Below are 17067 nucleotides of genomic sequence, written 5' to 3'. Positions count from 1 at the left end.
GCAAGGCTGGACAAAGGACCAACGCGGCCCATCTATCAACGAATTGGAGTTGGGAGAGAACAAAGTGGAATGGTACTGCCACTCCATTAGAGGGTAGGCCATAAAACTCATGGACGTCATCGTTAGCCTTCGGTGAGCGAGTTTTGCGAGATCCTGCGGCTTGTGATAGATATGATATTGATACTATTTGAGATTAAAATAGACTACCCAGCCCGCTCACATAGCAGAAGTAGCCCTTCTGGTTGTAGGACTATGCTGGGCAAGAGACAGTGGCTCTCACGCACAAGTATTTTACTACGCGTGTAGGCTGATATGCGATACCAAACGGATGTCTGTCTCTCTTTGGAAAGCGTGGAAAGCGTTGGGTATGAAAGCACTCTTGGCTATAAGACGCCCGTTTCAACGGTATTGTGATCACTCGCCTTCATGTCCCATGGCGATCTCACCAATCAGCTTAGGATGGGTGCCTATTGGAAATTGCCTATGAGGCGGCGGCTGGTCAACTTCGGCCAAAGGCCCGTTCCACCGCTAAAGATTAATAACGGTTTCCCGTACGCCCTGCCAGGTAGAATAGCTCGAATACCAAGGGTGATAAGATAATCCTTATCGCAATATGTTATTTGGAAGAGAAGACCATTGCGCGGGTGCTGTATCTCCATTTTCCAGGGAACCCTCACAGGTTGGGTCAGGTTAGGTTTGCTCGGTAGATCTGGAATACTAGCGAAATGTTAAATTTCTAATTATACTTCTAAACTCTAGAGAATTTCTAGAGACTGGTAGATTGTATCCAGAAATTTACATATATGTAAAATTTAAATATGTGCCACTTGGCGTAGTACTTGGTCAAGAGAACCGCACATTACGCGTTAGGACTATATCCACCTCGCTCGGTATTTGCACATCGACGTTACTGAATGAAGATGCTAGGAAGAATAGGCTATCTGGTGAAAGATACTGCAATGAAACTATTTATAAATCATGCGCCCATATATATGAACGGGGCCCAAGACAAAACATCTCTCTCCCTCGCCTTTTTGCTTTTCCTGTATGTCCGTAGAGCCTCATGCAGGGTGCTTGCGATGTTTCCATGAGAAGGGCTGCCACTGCTTACCTGGTCGCTGAGTGCCTCGTAAAATAGCCTACTCACTTCAACAGCAGCTCTATCGCTAACCTCCCAAAGCGTCCCCAAAACATGGGGGAACCCAATAAGCTGGAAAGCACCAGCAATATGTATAACCTCGTCTAGGAGCTCATCGGATGAATTTTCGGCCGTGGAACATGCAGAAAGATATGCAATTTGAGCTTTGGCATGGTCAATAGTAGCTATATCCCTCACGGTGAGTAGCGAGCCTGATCTGGATCCCGCTGCGTAAGCAATCTCAAGAGCGCTCTCTGACGGGTCAGTCGCATTCGAATAACCATGGCATGAAAAATGAATCAGGTGGTGTTCGGACAGCTCCCGCAAAACATCTTCGTTCGACGGGTTATTGAGCAGCGTATAGGATATGTTACGCCTGAAACTCTTCTGAATCGATTTTATTTCGGTCTCTGTGTCTAGACCTCCACGCCCGGGTTTGTCTGGTGCAGTAATGAGAAGCATCCTTAGCTCGGGATCACAATTTAGCAAGCTATCTCTTTCCCGGGAGAACTTCAGCACCTGAAGTGTAGGAGTATAACTTGAGATGACGTAGTCCATCGTAGAGGTATTACCATCTCCAGCTGCGTGTAGCGGAAGTAGACCCATGTAGCCGCTTGCAACCCACCAGACACGCGATAGCGGACCCGGTGGTGCGTTGCTATACAGGCGCAGTTTAGTAAGTACTGGGTGTAAGGCGGTCTCCCACAGCCAGTTCAATATGCGCTGGAGCTCTTCATTTCGCCGGGGTCTTTCACTGGGCGGGCCCTTAGAGAGCTGGTTCTCCCCAACTACTTTGTTCACGTTGGCTTTCAAATCCTGGAATTGAAGCCGCTCAAGGCGAATACAGTCGATACCACTTTCAGTCACAATGATCGCATCACTCCGTAGCTCTGTAACATTAAATGCTATGATCGGCCCAAGCCTGGCAAGTGACATGTGGTCTGCCGGCGAAAGAGGCTTCATAAACTGCTCAAACTCCGGAAGCTCACGGACATTCTTCTCAATCTCTTCGAGCTTCCGTAGGATCTCTGCCCTTTGACGTCCGGTAGTGATAATTTGGGAAGTGCGTGATTCTTGGTCTCTGTGGCGTCTCGTTATTATAGTAGCCTTGGTGGGCTCCGCTTCCCATGAGAGTATTGGCGAAGGGGGAAGTAAGATTTGCCGACGAAGCCCGATATACTCGGCATGCAATGCGGGATGCAATTTCTCGAGTTTCGATATGTCAGTCTTGAGATCTGTTGTGAAGCGAGCTATCACTCCTCTCCCTGCTTCCAGTACATTAATAGCCTCTGCAGGAGACCCATTTGCCTGAAGTACAACAGATGCGGCGCGAGATGTGAAATGGGATATATTTTTCAGCAGATATTGCTGGTCATCTCGGCTCAGCCACCGTGGCACCAAGAGAGGGAAAAGCCTCACAACTTCCGTCGCCACTAGAACAGCGTTGGCCCACTGCCCGTCTGCGATATAGCAGTCAAAGGCGTTCTGCCCAGCTTTGATACGATCAAGAGGGGGAGAGTTGGCACTACGGAGGCCTTCTTGGAACAAATCTTGTGGTTTTTGGTTCTCATGAATCAATTTCCTGGAGTGCCCGTAGCCCTCCTTTAAGAACGTACCAAATGTATTCAGGTACATTGCTCGATTCGGGTGGGATTTTACAGCTGTATTGACAGTTTCCCAACTTAGTTCGACGGCCTCTCTTGGTACAGATTGTTCACTTTCTTTCTGGGTGTAAGCTAAGGTCTGGCTGAGGTTATGAAGCAGAATGGTTCGGTCGCTAAGGGTATCGGGAGCATCGAGGGCCTCGCGTTGAACTTTAATTGCCGCTACTAGGTCAGCTGGCGTATTGGTTGCCTTAGAGCGAGATACGAGAAGCAAATGAAGACTGTTGAGGATGCTTGGACGCATCATGTCGTCTTTGGGAACAAGCGCCGCTGCTTTATTTGCGGCGTCTACCGCCTCATTCAAGGTTTCCAGATTGTGGTTCCTCACGTAAAGAGAGCCAAGCTGGTCGCTTAGGGCTTTCAAGCACACAATACGATGTGCATAATTTGATGGAACACCCTTTATACAATCCTGCATGAAACGAATAGCTTCTTGTAGGTCGACTAGAGCACCAAGCTGTTCGTATCGACATGTCAACTGAATACTCAAGGCGTAGAGGTAGTCATGCCGATTATGGGGGTTCGCAGCAAGTGCTTCTTCACTCTTTTGTATAGAGGTTTCTAGATCTGGCAATGACCCGAGAACTAGAAAACGTGTTTCTAGTGTAAGGCTCAAGCAATGGAGGTAGTATGGGCGTCTGGGGTGATCTGGAGGAACAAGTTCAACCGCTTTGCGAGCCAGTTTCATCGATTCTGTGATATCAGCTTCGTCTCTTGTACTTTCATATCGATCTTTAAACCGCTGGCTGATTCTACATAGTTGGCTTGATCGATGCGAGTGATAGGATACGCCAGCAATTAGAGCCATCTGCATCGTTTCGATCGCCTTTTTGCGATCTTCCGTTGAGCCTAGCTTTACAGACCTGTTATGGTAATCATCACTCAGATCCAAGAGGAGTTCCATTCTGTGTGGATCGTCGTGTGGAATAATTTCTATGGCCTGTTCTTCGAGATGAATGGCTCGTTCCAGATCAGCTACATTCCCCGTTCGCTCGAACCGGCGACCCATGCATGCGGCCATATGTGACAGATACTGTGCCTGGTCGGGAACAGTTTCATTGCCGGTGGAGTGCAAGACATCTTGTGCCAGCTCAATTGCATTCTCTAGGATGCTTACGTCGTCATTGCGATCATATCTGAGACACAAAAGGACACCAAGTTGGTCCTGATACGTGACCAACCTAGGGTTATCTAAGTCACCGGCGGCAATGGCATCCTCTTGGAACTTGATAGCCTCATCTAGATCGGCCACGTCTCCATATCGCCGGAAGCGGTCCCCAAGATGAAGGCTGAGGTTGTGGAGCAATTCAGAGTATTTTGGATATTCCGGTGGAGTCAATTGTATAGCTTCTTTCGCGTGAACTATCGCATTTTCCAAATCCTGAGGATCCGCCGTAAGCAGGAATCGACTTGCGAGCGAATTGCTGAGATTCGTGAGATAGGGCACACTGTCCATTGCATTGTCACTTAAGGCGACTGTTTCCGTTGCGCAATCTATAGCCCTTTCAATATCGGCTGGACGTTGCAATCTATCAAATTGGCGCTCGTAGCAAACACCCAAGTTTCCCAAATACATCATTCTGTCAGGGTGGCCTGCGGGTGTGAGATCCAGGGCCCGTTGCCCCATCTGCGTCGCAGTCTGTAAATCGTCCAGGGAGGCTAGCTTTCTATAACGATAGCCATGAACCAGGCTCAAAGTGTTTAGGCACATGGCCTGTAATCCTTGGCTTGAGCTACTCGCGCTCAGTGCGTCCTGCCCGACCGCAATGGCTCGCTCTAAATCACGTACATCTTCGCGTATCTCAAAGCGGTCGCCTAGGAACGTGGCAAGGTTATTAAGGATCAATACGCGCTTTGTACGGTCGTGGATGGCCTGGGATGCATCCTCTAATAGATCAATCGCTTCTGAAATATCATGTATCTCTTCGGTTGCGTCGTATCGTTCGCGAAGGCGACAGCCTAGGTCATTAAGATAGATTGCACGTTCTGGGAGAGTTGAATTGTCCAACGCCTGTCGTGCACAATCGATCGATTCGTCGAGGCAGGCTGGATCCCCACCTTCGTAGTATTCTTGTAATAGGTTCCGCCCTTGACTCGCCAAAACCAACGCCAAAGGCGAATTGCCGCGTTCACCGTACTCCATTGCGATACGGCACATGCTGAGAGAAAGAAATGAAAACGCATCGTGAAGAAAACGATGTGATGTGACTTCAAAGACGCACGTGTAGGCAGCCTAAGCAGGGATTCGAGTATCAGGAGTCATTTGGTTGGTGGATGGATCCCTTTAGAATTGCGGCGCAGGAGCAGGATAAACAGAACAAGCATAGCGCGTGGAGCACCCCCTCAACATTTTCATCCCACACACGCGCCGTTTTCCAAATAGATTGGGCTTTAGTAATTTCCGTTCTCACCGTCGCTTGTGCATCCCACAAGCCACAATTGGCCCAAAGACGTCCATCCACCAAGTCTCTTGATCTGTAAGCGAATCGCCTTCAGCATGTCGTCGTCGCAGCTCATTCTGGGCCATGGTTTTTTCTCTCCGGAGGATGTACAGCTTGCCAGTCTGATCCCAAACATCGAGGATATCGAGCTCGACTCTCTCGAAAGTGTCTTGCCTTTACAAGAGAAGGACTACACGGTGAAGAAACGCGATAATCTTGCTGCTACCATCCAAGCCACCGATAAGACCAAATTCGCCGCATTTCTCTCCCGCATCTTCAATTTGAGTTCGTATCGTTCCAGCCAAACCAACCTCGACGTAATTGCGCAGACCGGAAACACTTATGTCCTGCGCAAACCGACCAGGTGGTTCAACGAGCTATGCGAGAAGGAAGAGGTACAGAAATGGCTTCAGGAGCAGATTGAGTATGGGAATCAGGTGTATTTCGTGATCGGACTGTATACGATATTTGACGCTGCAGTGTCTGACAACTTGGAACGAAAATTAAATCTTAACGGAGACATTTCGGCGTCCGTCGGTGATGTCGCCGGTTTACCAGTTGCACCTGCCGTCAATGTCGGGCTTTCTTCCAGTCACGAACGTACTCGGGGTGCCACACATCGGTGTACCTTGCCGGGGGAGCAGATATATGCAGTACGATTAAAGAAGGTGGTGTATCACACTTGGCAAACAAAAGATGCCAAAAATGCACGTCTAGCAAAACATAGCCATTGGAGAATGGCCTCCGACAATAGAAGTTCTGCCGAGGAAAATTCAGAGATTGTGGAAGTCTTCCTGGAGGGGGATTCTGACGAGGGGGAGGATGACGAAGCGCTTGATGCTAGCGCACTGAGCTTCTCTGTCCTTGGCGAATGAAGATCATTGTCCTAGATCGGGTTCAGTCCAAGAGCCTTTTTCCTCCAAAGCTCGGGTGTAAAGATTCAATTCTTAAGCTGCCTCGATCCGTTGTCACAGTCGTCATCCATAGCTCCGTCGTATAATCGATGTGATCGGCCACCGTGAAGCGTACTCATATAGGACGGACCTAACCGGCACCTGTAGACGCAATCAAGCTCTATTGTAAAAGCAATTCTTTATGAGGTTCGCATACAATGAAGCACGACTCACAAAATCCGACAGTTGTTCATGTGGTGTCTTATGAGAGTTGAAGTCCTTACCTCACATGACAGTCCCCAGAGCGTTGAAAGTGAGAAATGTAAAGCTTGTCTCCCTTTTGAATCCAATCCTAGTTGAACAAATGCAGGACAATTATGCAAAAAGAAAAATCGTCTAGAGAACTTTTCTGCGTAGGGGATACAACGACGTTTCATCCTTGTTCCTTTACGAACTGAGTATGCACGCCGCGCTTTGACGATCATGATAAAGAGTTCGTTCGCACAAGAATCCAGGCCAACGAGGTGAGAAGAATGACAGGTGGTGCCACTTCTGCAAATGGCTAGAAATTACTATGCAGTTAGTGCTCTGTTGCATTACCCACAGTGACGGAGTATGGAAGAAACATGGACCCCAGGCCAACGAACGTTCAATATTCAATCACATAGGGTTGGATAGTGGCCTTCTCTCGCGGTGGACTGACACTGGCATCAGGTTCTAGCGATGAGACAATCAGGTTTTGGAATACCACGGACGGTATTCAGCGACAGACATTTAAGGATTATTGTAGCTATCGCCCAACCTTGCCAAATTCTAAGGTTCAGTATAAACACCCCACAACTGAATCGGGTCTTGGATGTTCATCGACTCGTTAGAGATTCATTAGCGTAACGCACTTGGTGGATCCCAGCCGACTATGCACAGTATATGACTCGAGATTCTGTTTTTGCAATGATATACCTTTCAAAGCGTTATGAATGTTTCCAGAATAGACTACTTACTCTCCGATATTCAACAAGCTTCGTTATTATAAAGATAAATGACAGTGCAAAACATCTCAACCTCAACCCCTCCCCAATCGGGATAATTCCCGATGTCGACTAGCGCCGATGGATGAGCACCTGACGTCACAGGACCAGCCTCGAAGCTACTCCGCATTTCCTCATCGAAAACCCACTCACAACACAATCACATCAAATTAACAAAATGGACTCGAAAGTAGCAAGACTACCCCTTTTCGGGGGCCCCAGGTAAGTTCAACCAGAACATCAGCCGCCTTCCATACAGCCCACTGACAAGACAAAAAAGAGCATGGCACTCCTCCGACTGGACTTCCACTGACGACCGCGTTCGCGGTGGATCCTCGCATTCCCACATGAGCTGTTCCCCCGCTTCTCTCGTCGCCCGATTCCACGGAAACCTCGACATCACCACACTCGGCGGAGCAGGATTTGCATCGCAGCAGACAACGGGCGAAGATAGGAGTTGGGATCTCTCTCGCTACGACGGGTTGGAATTACATATTGCTCGCGGGGATGATAAGTTGTATACTATCACGCTTAAAGATGAGACTGCGCCTAAGCGGCCGGATGGGAGACAGGAGAGTACCCTGAGCTGGGAGTATGATTTCCATGCGCATGGAGAGAAGAGGATTTTTATCAAGTGGGCTGATTTTAAGCCTACGTATCGGGGGAAGGAGCAGGAGGATGCGAAGCCGTTGGATTTGACTGGGGTGAAGCAGATCAGCTTTATGATGCGCAGGTGAGTAGCTTCTATATAACCGAAATGCGGTGTGTGGTATTGACTGCGTATAGTTTCTTCGGAATACAGGAAGGAGACTTTAGCTTGGAGATTGTCTCGCTCGCTGCGGTCCGATTTAAGTATTACCGCGATGATCCGGAGGAGGAGGAGGATGAATATGTGATGGTGGATGAAAAACGGGGAGCTATTTCGGAGACTCCGGAATCGCGAGGCTGGCTGAGTTGGATTGGACAGTGTTGTGGTTTGAGCTAAGACATTGTAGCTGCAGTCACCAATCGGTCACGCAGAGACGTGTTTCCTAGGGTAAGCCGCGTTGTTAATTCCGGCTCATGATCGAGGATTTCCTTAGATCATTCATATCGATTTGCCATGCTATAGTTGGGCACGATGATATCTCTCCCCCTGGACGAACCTGGTATATATTTCCTGTTTATAGCCTTACAAGATATTGATGCTACCGTACTACAATGTGAGAGGGGGAAGAACTACCAGCGTTGTGTCATGTCATCTGTAACTCACCTTCTAATGTAAGGGATACCATGGCACACCGAAAAGAATCATCGTAGGTAACACTAGGAGATAAATCATCTCAAGGCCCAGAACGCAACACCCGTGCATATTATAGCTACTTCGCTGGACGCTATGAAAAGGGTTGCATCAACTCAGCTCCTTGGGTTATCTTCTTTGTTTGGCCGTCCAACACTTGAACAAATATAGACCAAGGGATGTTAGACTGCATATGTGCAAGGGACAAGGTCATGCGGGATATAAGCAGGTCCCTATTCGCTCACTGAGGGTCACATTTATCCAGACCATGTACAGAGGTTGCACAAATCACGGCGCTGTCTATGGTACTTTCATTTACTGAATTGCTGAAAGGTAACATCCAAAGGACTGCAGCACGTGGAACATCTGGGTGAGGCCGAGAAAACATGATTGACAAATTCAGCCTTGGCAATCCCAAATATAAAGTAACTAGGGGAATGGTGATGCATCCTTGGGCACAAGCAAACTCATGAAATGGTATCCCGTTTGACAACAGGCGAGTGAATAATATCCTAGCAAAATGTGCCTTGCTATTTATATAACCCAACCAAATTCGGACCCCTCAGAGCTGGGAGGGGTCTGACCGAGACACACTCGACAAAGCCCGTCCTTATAATCATCTTGGGCGTCGATAACTCGAGGAAGGTCGCGAAGCCTTCCACTGGGGACCACACAGCGAGCCTGATCAGGACGCATAAAAGAAGCTCTGCACCGCTGAACACCATAGACGTACATATGGCCACAGCCATTTCGGCCTCTATAATGTTCACAGAGCAAGTCGCACATCGCTAAGACTATTAGTGTTTGACGTCACGAATTTATAGCTGTCGCACCTTCTGTTTGAGTTGTTGCTATTTGTGAAAGAGGTGTAATGGTCATGTGTGAGAAGCTCGGTATTTGGTCGTAGCTACTGCAAAGATATTTAACCAGGCTATCCGACAGCAGCTTTAGAAAATTGATCATATGTGATGGGCAAGAATAGATCCAAAGTTGAAAAAGACGGATCTGCCGGCAGGATTGTAAACAACGTAAAAATGCTGTGGGTTCAGCAAAAGACCTAACGACAGGAGAGATGGACAGTCTTTCATGTAGTCCTGGATACCGAACGACGATAGGCGATCGGGCATGCCTTCCGTGCAAGGCAAACAATATGTGCAAGCTGTGCACCAAAAAGTAGGAAAAACACATTTGTTTGTTCTTGCCAGTCCAGCTTGTTTGGGTCGTTTCAAACATTGAATAAAAGGTCAAGTCATATCCATTCACTACATCCTGGCATGCTATTTTTGTGAGCACGTCCCCTTCCTCTTTTGAAGTGTGTCAAAGGGAGTACAAAGTGAATTCACGCTTGTATAGATGATAGACCCCACTCATAGTCACTGGAGTAAGGACATGTCAGGGTTGTCCCATGTGTTCGAGGACATAGGGCATAGATAATTGTTCGGGAGTATCCACACATAAGCATAAAACTGATTGGAGTGTGTGGAGATAAGGAATGGTCAAGGCATACAATACACTAACGCTGTGTTGGGATAAGAGATGTCAAGTTCTGGAAGTGATGTTCTAGGTTCTCTTGTATATTTGGTTATTATCATCTAGCTTTTGATCTAAAGTTTGTGACTTCCTCCTTCAGTGTAATCTCACAACCTACTGTGGAATGGCATGGTTCGACGGGTGTGCTTGAGATCTGGTGTGCCGAGCGAACTGTAAATAACTGCGTGAAAAGAGCACCCTAGGAAGGGGTGTAGAAAGAAACTGAAAACAGAAGGTCGTACCGGGTTCGACCGGGGGCAACCGGAAGCTTTCCATGGCATTGTTCATCCACTATGGATGGATATTATAGGACCTGTGGTTGTAACTCGTGGGAAGGCGGGAAATGTTAGGGGTAAGACATAGTACGCAAATAATCTTAGTCAAATATGAACATGAATGCATTTAGTTACATATACCTGGTTCAAGGAGGTCAACTACATTAATCTCCTTTGTAATGGAAAGAGAAGGATCATGGTTGTGTCCAATTGAGAGAAACTTCCTCCAGAGTCACTACGCTCTATATATCTTCAGTCGCAAAAGGGGTGCTAATTTGGACAAATTGTCAAGGCTCCTATTTGCATACGCTCTCGATTATTACAACCTTTAAATTACAGAATATTCGGCTCACTCGCCTCGCAGTAATGTTACTAAGCCTAGTATATCTCTCGAACTGGAGTTTTTGTGAGGGGACAATCGATTTCCTTTTTCGGCCAACCAGCCCTATCCACATTATGACATCATCAACAAAACATTCAGCCCTGAAAACATCATCCACCATCATAATCATAACCCACACTAAATATAACTCCGATTTCCTGTCTGAGAGGGTTCCACATTACGCAACTTAATCAAGCCTCCGACGCAGCCCTGTAGACCTCATCCAATGCCCATCCCAACTGGCGGCTATCACTTCCTAAATCAACTTCCGCTCAGATTTCGCCTGAGAGAAGGGATACAAGAATAGAAACTAGTAAACATCACTGATCTACCCCAGATGACATCATTAATATCAATCACGTCGCTTGTATCCGACGTTTGTTTACTTATAAATATGGGCAGTTGAGATGCTCAAATTCGAATCTCTCATAGCATTCATTCTCTTGCACTCTGACATCCTCTTACGAGAAGACAATCCATATTCCTGCACCCCATATCAAACCACAAAAGACCAACAACACACATCAAAATGGATAAGCTTGCCTCGAAGCTCGGCGGTGGTCACAAGCACGGTGGTGCTGGTGGTGCCCAGAATGAGGACTATGTTGACAAGGGTAAGTATTAGTCTTGCCCGTCTTTCAAGATGAGGAATACATAGATTTAACGGTTAAACAGGCCTCGACTCCCTCGAAACCAAGTACGGCCATGGCAAGGTCGACCCCCATAACTCGAAGGTGCGACAGACGAATGAACGCATCACCGATAGCGCCAGGAACAAGTTCGAGAGTGCTACTGGGTACGTGTTGCTAATTCCTCCCTTTCTTCTTTTATACGAGATGTACAACTAACGATACATCCTACAGTAAACATGTGCCCTCGAAGATCTCGAACTAGATATAATACGTTACGACAGTCATGATTGAGGCAAAGAAGTGTATTATACTACTGGTTATGCATGGATAATGAATACAACAAATTGTGTATTATGAATATTATGAAATTCATTCATAGTCGTTTAAACGAGGAGAGAAGCGATTCGAATCCCGACGAGGATCTGTAAGGCGACATAAGTCGGGTGTTCATCCGACACAGTTGTAGCATGTTCTGAACGTCAGGTGAAACGGGAATGTTCCCCTTCTGGCATGCACTGACGAGCTGCTCGTAATAATTCTGTGCCTGTTGGTAATCCCTCTTGGCCATGTACATATTGGCTAGCATGCCCAAGACCGCCTGGGGATCGGGACTGCTCAAAATATCCCTGCTTCGGGCCCAGTCCAGATACCGTCGGAACCAAGGCAAAGCCAGCTCGAGGTTTTGCTGGGAGACCATGTAGCTATATGGATTGCTCTGTTTCGCATACATGAGACCCATGTACACTACGATCTGAATAGTCTCAGGGTTGTCAGGACCGAGGCATTCTTCAGCCGTGGCGAGCGCTCGTCGTAGCGTTTCCGATGGCTCTGTAATTCCGCCCGAAGCAAAGATTTGGCATGCACCAAGCAGTCGAAGACTTCGAATAGAAAGTGGGTGACGAGGACCCAGTAAGTTGTTCAGCTCCCGGGAGGCCTCTAGAACGACATTGACTATATCTTCTGTGCCCGCGTGAAACCGGGCTATAGCCATCTCGGTGTTGTTGCTTGAAAGTTTGGCTACTATCAGTTCGATAGTGTCAAGCACCGAGGCATACGTCTTGATATGGTTCTCACCCAGCAATCGCTTGAGGGCCTCCGTACGCTTTTCGGCGGTGGCAATGCCCTCCTCTCGTCGGTCGACCGAGCTATATGCGTTCGCTAGTCGACGGCGCGTTTCTAGTGTGTCGATATCATCTTCACCGATCGCCATCTGCTGTCGGGCGAGGACATTGGCACAAACAGACTCTCCTTCCTGTTGTTTGCCCTGAGAGACCAGAATCTCACCCATCAAGCTTTCCGCTCTCATTGCTAGTGGATGACGCTTGTCAAGGACGCGCTGACTGTTGTTGGACACCCATTGACACCATTCGGCCGCTTTGCCGATATATCCCGACTCAAGATCGATCTCTGCCAGATTATAGCCGACCTGCAAAGTGCTATGGTGGTCTGCACCCAAGGTGCGCAGGTGCTCCTGGAAGATGGTGTACTCCACCCTCCGTGCGTCATCCCACTTCCAGTTATTTTTGTGCACGGCCGCTTCAATCGACCGTGGATCATTGTCGAAAGGATTGTAAAGGGTCCCGATGACTCGCTTTGTCGCCGGCTGCGACGCTATGCTTGGAGGAGGATATGGAGCGCTGCTGTTGGTATGTCGCGGTGGCAATGGCGGTCCCACGCGCGGAGATGGAGACGGCTGGGGAATGTAGCCCTGTTCTGTGACTAGTAGCTGGTCGGCAATCTGTTTGATATTGCCCTTGATGAGTTTGTACATGGCCCCTCGGGTGCCGACCTTGCACATCTGAGAGTGATCCGCATCTAGCTTGAGACGCGTCTCGCGGTTCCCAGGGAGTCCAAGGATTGCGGACTCTTCGTCTACCACCAACTGCGCCCGTTAGGCCTGTACTTCCTAGTGTAATGATAGTGGGGTGAAAGAAAGACGGTCTAGGTACTCACATGACTAATAGAAGCAGGGCCTGAACCTCCCAGTAGCACCTCTTTTCCTTCAATGAAACTGATCACTCGGTAGTCTTCCAGCTGGTGACAGAATCGGCTACTCATCTGTCTTGTGAATAAGGAGTTGTGCTCCAGGCAGTCGAGGAGATCGTTACTGGCATGGCCCTTGGACACGAACTTGGCAACCTTGGCCGCAATCTTTCCCAACTCAACACCTTTCGTACCGTGATGTGGAGTACCGAAGAAGACAAGACCGTACGTCCCTGTGCGGATGGAAGTATACTTAGGGTCTTCTTGCGCGTTCAATAAAGCCTATTTACTAAATGTTAGCGCAGAGTCCGTCATCGACTAACTATCCGATAAAATCTATTCCAAACCATGCCGTGATCCATCTGGACAAGCATACCTGTTTTATAACCAATCCACCTAAGCTGTGTCCAATAAAGATGATCTTCGGAGACCGCGCATTCTGTGTAGAGTCAGCCTTGTCTCAAAGTTGAGTAAAGGCAAACCACGTACCACCTGCGGGCTCCGCTCTAGGTCGAGCAAGTTCAACAACGTATTCGCATGATCTTTCACACTCGCATTCGACATCACTTGAGGGTTTGTGACGTATGAATTATAGCCATAGACGAAGACTCGCGCCTGTGGGATATCTTGAGGGAGGTAGTCCCGCGGCCAGAAGGTTCCATTCTGATGCGTCCATGTTTCGAAGGCATGGTCCACCCGTCCGCGAGGATTGAGGCCGTGAACGAACACAAAGCTACGCGGTCATTATGTATCATGTGATGAGTAAGACTCCACAAATACTTACTCAATTTTAGGTTGCTCCGCAGGAGTGTAAACTTCTTCTAGGAATGGGAACTCATACTCTGTTGAAGCCTTCTTCATTTAGCAACAGCTATATACAACGGTGCTTTGCATGTACCTACCATGGTTGCCGCTCAATGGATCGAGAGGTAATGGAGAAATGGGCTCAATGGGGCGGGAACCCCGGATTCTATAGGTACTACCAAGACTTCAGCCGCAAGACGGCTCGAGCTTATCATCAAGCAAAAGTCATGTGGGTTACAATCTGACAACATAAGTGAGGCGGCATCGTTTCGCCTATTAGTACCCGGTTGGGAGTCCACACGAGGCTGCCGGGATGGGTTTGAAAGGGAAATGGCGTCGGTATCTGCTGCGGATTGGATACTGCATACTAGCCGGAATTTAATCCTCAAATGCCCGATATGATTGGTGAACCCCTGGCATAGCCCGCATACCACGTGATGAGCTGCAGGATTGGTGTCAATTCCGTAGACTATGAGTAAAACAAGAAGTTGCTCTCAGAGGCATGATTGCTTACCATTTGAATCAATCGGCCAAAATCAGGGTCTTAGCCCGAACAAGGTTCTGGGGCGCTTAGCCTATGCTTCATCATTCGTCGCGTCATCCTGACTATATTCGATCTTGTCCTTCAAGTTTTGTAGGCACGGCGCATGGAATAAAACCCCATGCCATGCCCCATGCAGGGTACGGGCGGCAACCACCAGCCATAATAATATCATCGCGCTGCTGAGTATCTATCAACTGTCAGCCCCCCTTTTCTTTCCGTGGGCTCCCATGATTATCTACGGCAACTTACCGTCCCGCAAACCTTGAAAAAAATTAAATTCATTTCCTTGCCAAGCAGGATAGTATTGGCCGCATATACTCCAAGCGGAAATGTGAACCCCCACCAGCCCATGTTAAAAGGAAACGGTGATCGGTAGTAGATGGTAGCCAGCGCGAAAACGAGCCAAATCACCCCGAAAGACCACATCAACAGAGACAGCAAGAGACCAAAAACGTATGCTATGTGCCCGACAATTGGATCGATTGCGTTGGATTCACCGAGGAGCTGTCGAGCCACCTTACCCAGGTAAAGGATACTACCTCGGAGTCAGACTTATTTTCTGAAGGTCGTATTGTGGCGTGCACTAACCTGAATCCCCCAAAGCCAAGAGGCCCTAGTGGAAGAAAGCAACTCACGATGGTTTCCCTTGATGGAAGCTTGTGGACCGCTAAGCGCTGGTAATAGATCACCAGGATCATCATGGCCATTGGTGTAGACATGCCCCACAACACATAGGACACGATCACGGTTCCCATAGCATGCTGCGCGTTAGGCAAGATATCCGCGATCTCGGCCCCAACCCCGGACGCGACGATTGTGGCAGCGATCGGCAACAATTGCAGCGCGGTGATTCGTTCCAACGATGTGACGTAATTTTGCGATATACTGCATGATATTAACAGGCAATCTTCAGAACACTGGAAAGACTTACAGGATAAATGAAAGGGACGCCGTGACCGCGGCCGCTGCGACCGCATCGATAATCCATAATCCCCAGGCCGTTGTCTTCGCCCAGTCTCCCCATTGCGGGACGCAAATAAACACCCACAATTCGATCAGGGTGGCAAATCCCATGGGACACGTTGCCAGGAATAACGAGTTCACTGGGTCTTGTATCATGACTTTCCAGATTTCAGGGTAGAGAGTATAGCGGAGAATTGACATGCCGAGCACAGTGAGGAACAGTACGGCATTCAGAACAAACAGGGCTATAGCTATGTAATGTAGCGCTGTGTGCTCGAATGGGATCAGATGGAACAATATTCCGGCCATGCCTGTCCCCATTGTCGTGGAAAACCATCTGTGGGATCGACTCGTTAGCCACTATTCAATTGCCGCCGCAGGTATGTAGACTTTAACACACGATGGACTGAAGTTGCTGACGATTCTCCGCCAACCTGCTGTATACTTTAGAAGGCTTTTGCTTTTGGGTCCTGCATGAGGACGCGAGTCACTGTCTTTCATCCTGAGCATTTGATCCTGACAAGATAGTTTATTTGTGGGGTAAGGAAAGTAGTATCGAATTGGTCGTCGTTGAAGACAATTCTATGAATTTCGTGGTTGTGTTGGAGTAAGGTTGATACTAAATACCAATTTCCATGGTTCTTGATCAAGTTCCCCCTCGGCCGAGAAATTCTCGTGACTGTCTTGTCCCCGAAGACCGGCGAAGGCCGACACCCAGCAGCATCAAACTCCGGCTCGCTTGATAAAGGTCTCGTAGAGCAGAGCTCTCAACATGAGAATTTTCTACTAGAGCTAATAACGGCTGATTTGTTTGACAGGGTAATTGCAGGGTGGCGGTCTGGATAGGTGTCGGAAAAAGCACGATTCATGCATCTAATAAGAACCATGTGCCATTGCAATGACAGATATCCTAAAACATATTGCTGGACAGATAAATATACAATAGTAGTGATTTTGAGATCAAGCGAATTTTTTTGGACCTTAAGAGTTAACTCAAGTGAGTCTAAATACCGAGATTCAAGCTGCTCTACGTTTGAAGCGCATCAATATATATTAATCTTGCTTGTTGATGCGATTGTATACTTACGACAACGGCATCGCTGTATACAGCCACAAGCTAGACCGTTCTGCAAATTAAGTGTCAAGATAATTTATTGTGGAAATACTTACCCAGGTTGCAATAAATTTGGATTCTGCATTGAAGCATAGAAATGCCATAAGGCGCGAGGGTTACCTAAGGGAAGGAAAGGGGTTCAACTTCGTTCAGCTATGGGGTTGAACCCTACAAAATGAAAAGTGCCAAGCCTGAAGTTGCCGAGGGATTTCTTAACTAGGATTCATACAGTCCTATGTAGGACATTTCATCGGTGCGTATGCAGCTATACATCGCCCTGTGAGTTCTGAGATAAAGAGGAATATGAGAAGGAGCTTGACTCGGGAGGTATGTTTTACTGGTCAGAGCTCGGTTGGCCAGGCCACGTGACCTAGAAGCAACGCTCAAAATAATGACA

At 47.9% G+C, this 17067-nt stretch overlaps 6 protein-coding genes across 6 annotated transcripts; 3 read left to right on the top strand and 3 right to left on the bottom strand.

Annotated features, from left to right (window-relative positions):
• Positions 1-976: 976 nt before the first annotated feature.
• BDV27DRAFT_151886 (CHAT domain-containing protein) lies at positions 977-4945 on the bottom strand (the record flags this gene model as incomplete). Its single annotated transcript, XM_032071440.1, has 1 exon — positions 977-4945. The coding sequence occupies one exon, from the start codon at positions 4943-4945 to the stop codon at positions 977-979; it is 3969 nt and encodes a 1322-aa protein (XP_031933709.1).
• A 184-nt stretch (positions 4946-5129) lies between these two features.
• Positions 5130-6242, top strand: BDV27DRAFT_35593 (uncharacterized protein). The gene has a single exon (XM_032076421.1). It carries the CDS (start codon positions 5300-5302, stop codon positions 6116-6118), a length of 819 nt encoding a protein of 272 aa, XP_031933708.1. The 5' UTR covers positions 5130-5299; the 3' UTR covers positions 6119-6242.
• A 1095-nt stretch (positions 6243-7337) lies between these two features.
• On the top strand, positions 7338-8394 carry BDV27DRAFT_119285 (CIA30 family protein; the record flags this gene model as incomplete). The annotated part of the gene is made up of 3 exons (XM_032064830.1): positions 7338-7386; positions 7445-7897; positions 7951-8394. Coding segments are annotated over exons 1-3 (691 nt in total), but the record flags the coding sequence as incomplete, so codon positions are not given.
• A 2685-nt stretch (positions 8395-11079) lies between these two features.
• On the top strand, positions 11080-11580 carry BDV27DRAFT_35558 (uncharacterized protein). The gene is made up of 3 exons (XM_032076420.1): positions 11080-11244; positions 11306-11426; positions 11494-11580. Exons 1-3 carry the CDS (start codon positions 11160-11162, stop codon positions 11522-11524), a joined length of 237 nt encoding a protein of 78 aa, XP_031933706.1. The 5' UTR covers positions 11080-11159; the 3' UTR covers positions 11525-11580.
• On the bottom strand, positions 11493-14429 carry BDV27DRAFT_35556 (LipA and NB-ARC domain protein). Its single transcript, XM_032076419.1, has 5 exons — positions 14030-14429; positions 13735-13978; positions 13622-13684; positions 13216-13527; positions 11493-13144 (listed from the first exon to the last, which is right to left on the bottom strand). The coding sequence occupies exons 1-5, from the start codon at positions 14104-14106 to the stop codon at positions 11636-11638; spliced, it is 2205 nt and encodes a 734-aa protein (XP_031933705.1). The 5' UTR covers positions 14107-14429; the 3' UTR covers positions 11493-11635.
• Positions 14081-16126, bottom strand: BDV27DRAFT_119283 (TDT family transporter). Its single transcript, XM_032064829.1, has 6 exons — positions 15957-16126; positions 15525-15893; positions 15182-15478; positions 14843-15128; positions 14564-14780; positions 14081-14491 (listed from the first exon to the last, which is right to left on the bottom strand). Exons 1-5 carry the CDS (start codon positions 16064-16066, stop codon positions 14625-14627), a joined length of 1218 nt encoding a protein of 405 aa, XP_031933704.1. The 5' UTR covers positions 16067-16126; the 3' UTR covers positions 14081-14491; positions 14564-14624.
• Between the last annotated feature and the right edge of the window lie 941 nt (positions 16127-17067).

The sequence above is a fragment of the Aspergillus caelatus genome (genome assembly GCF_009193585.1).
Source record: "Aspergillus caelatus strain CBS 763.97 unplaced genomic scaffold BDV27scaffold_2, whole genome shotgun sequence".
Classification (NCBI taxonomy): domain Eukaryota; kingdom Fungi; phylum Ascomycota; class Eurotiomycetes; order Eurotiales; family Aspergillaceae; genus Aspergillus; species Aspergillus caelatus.
This window is presented reverse-complemented; position numbering and strand designations above follow the sequence as displayed.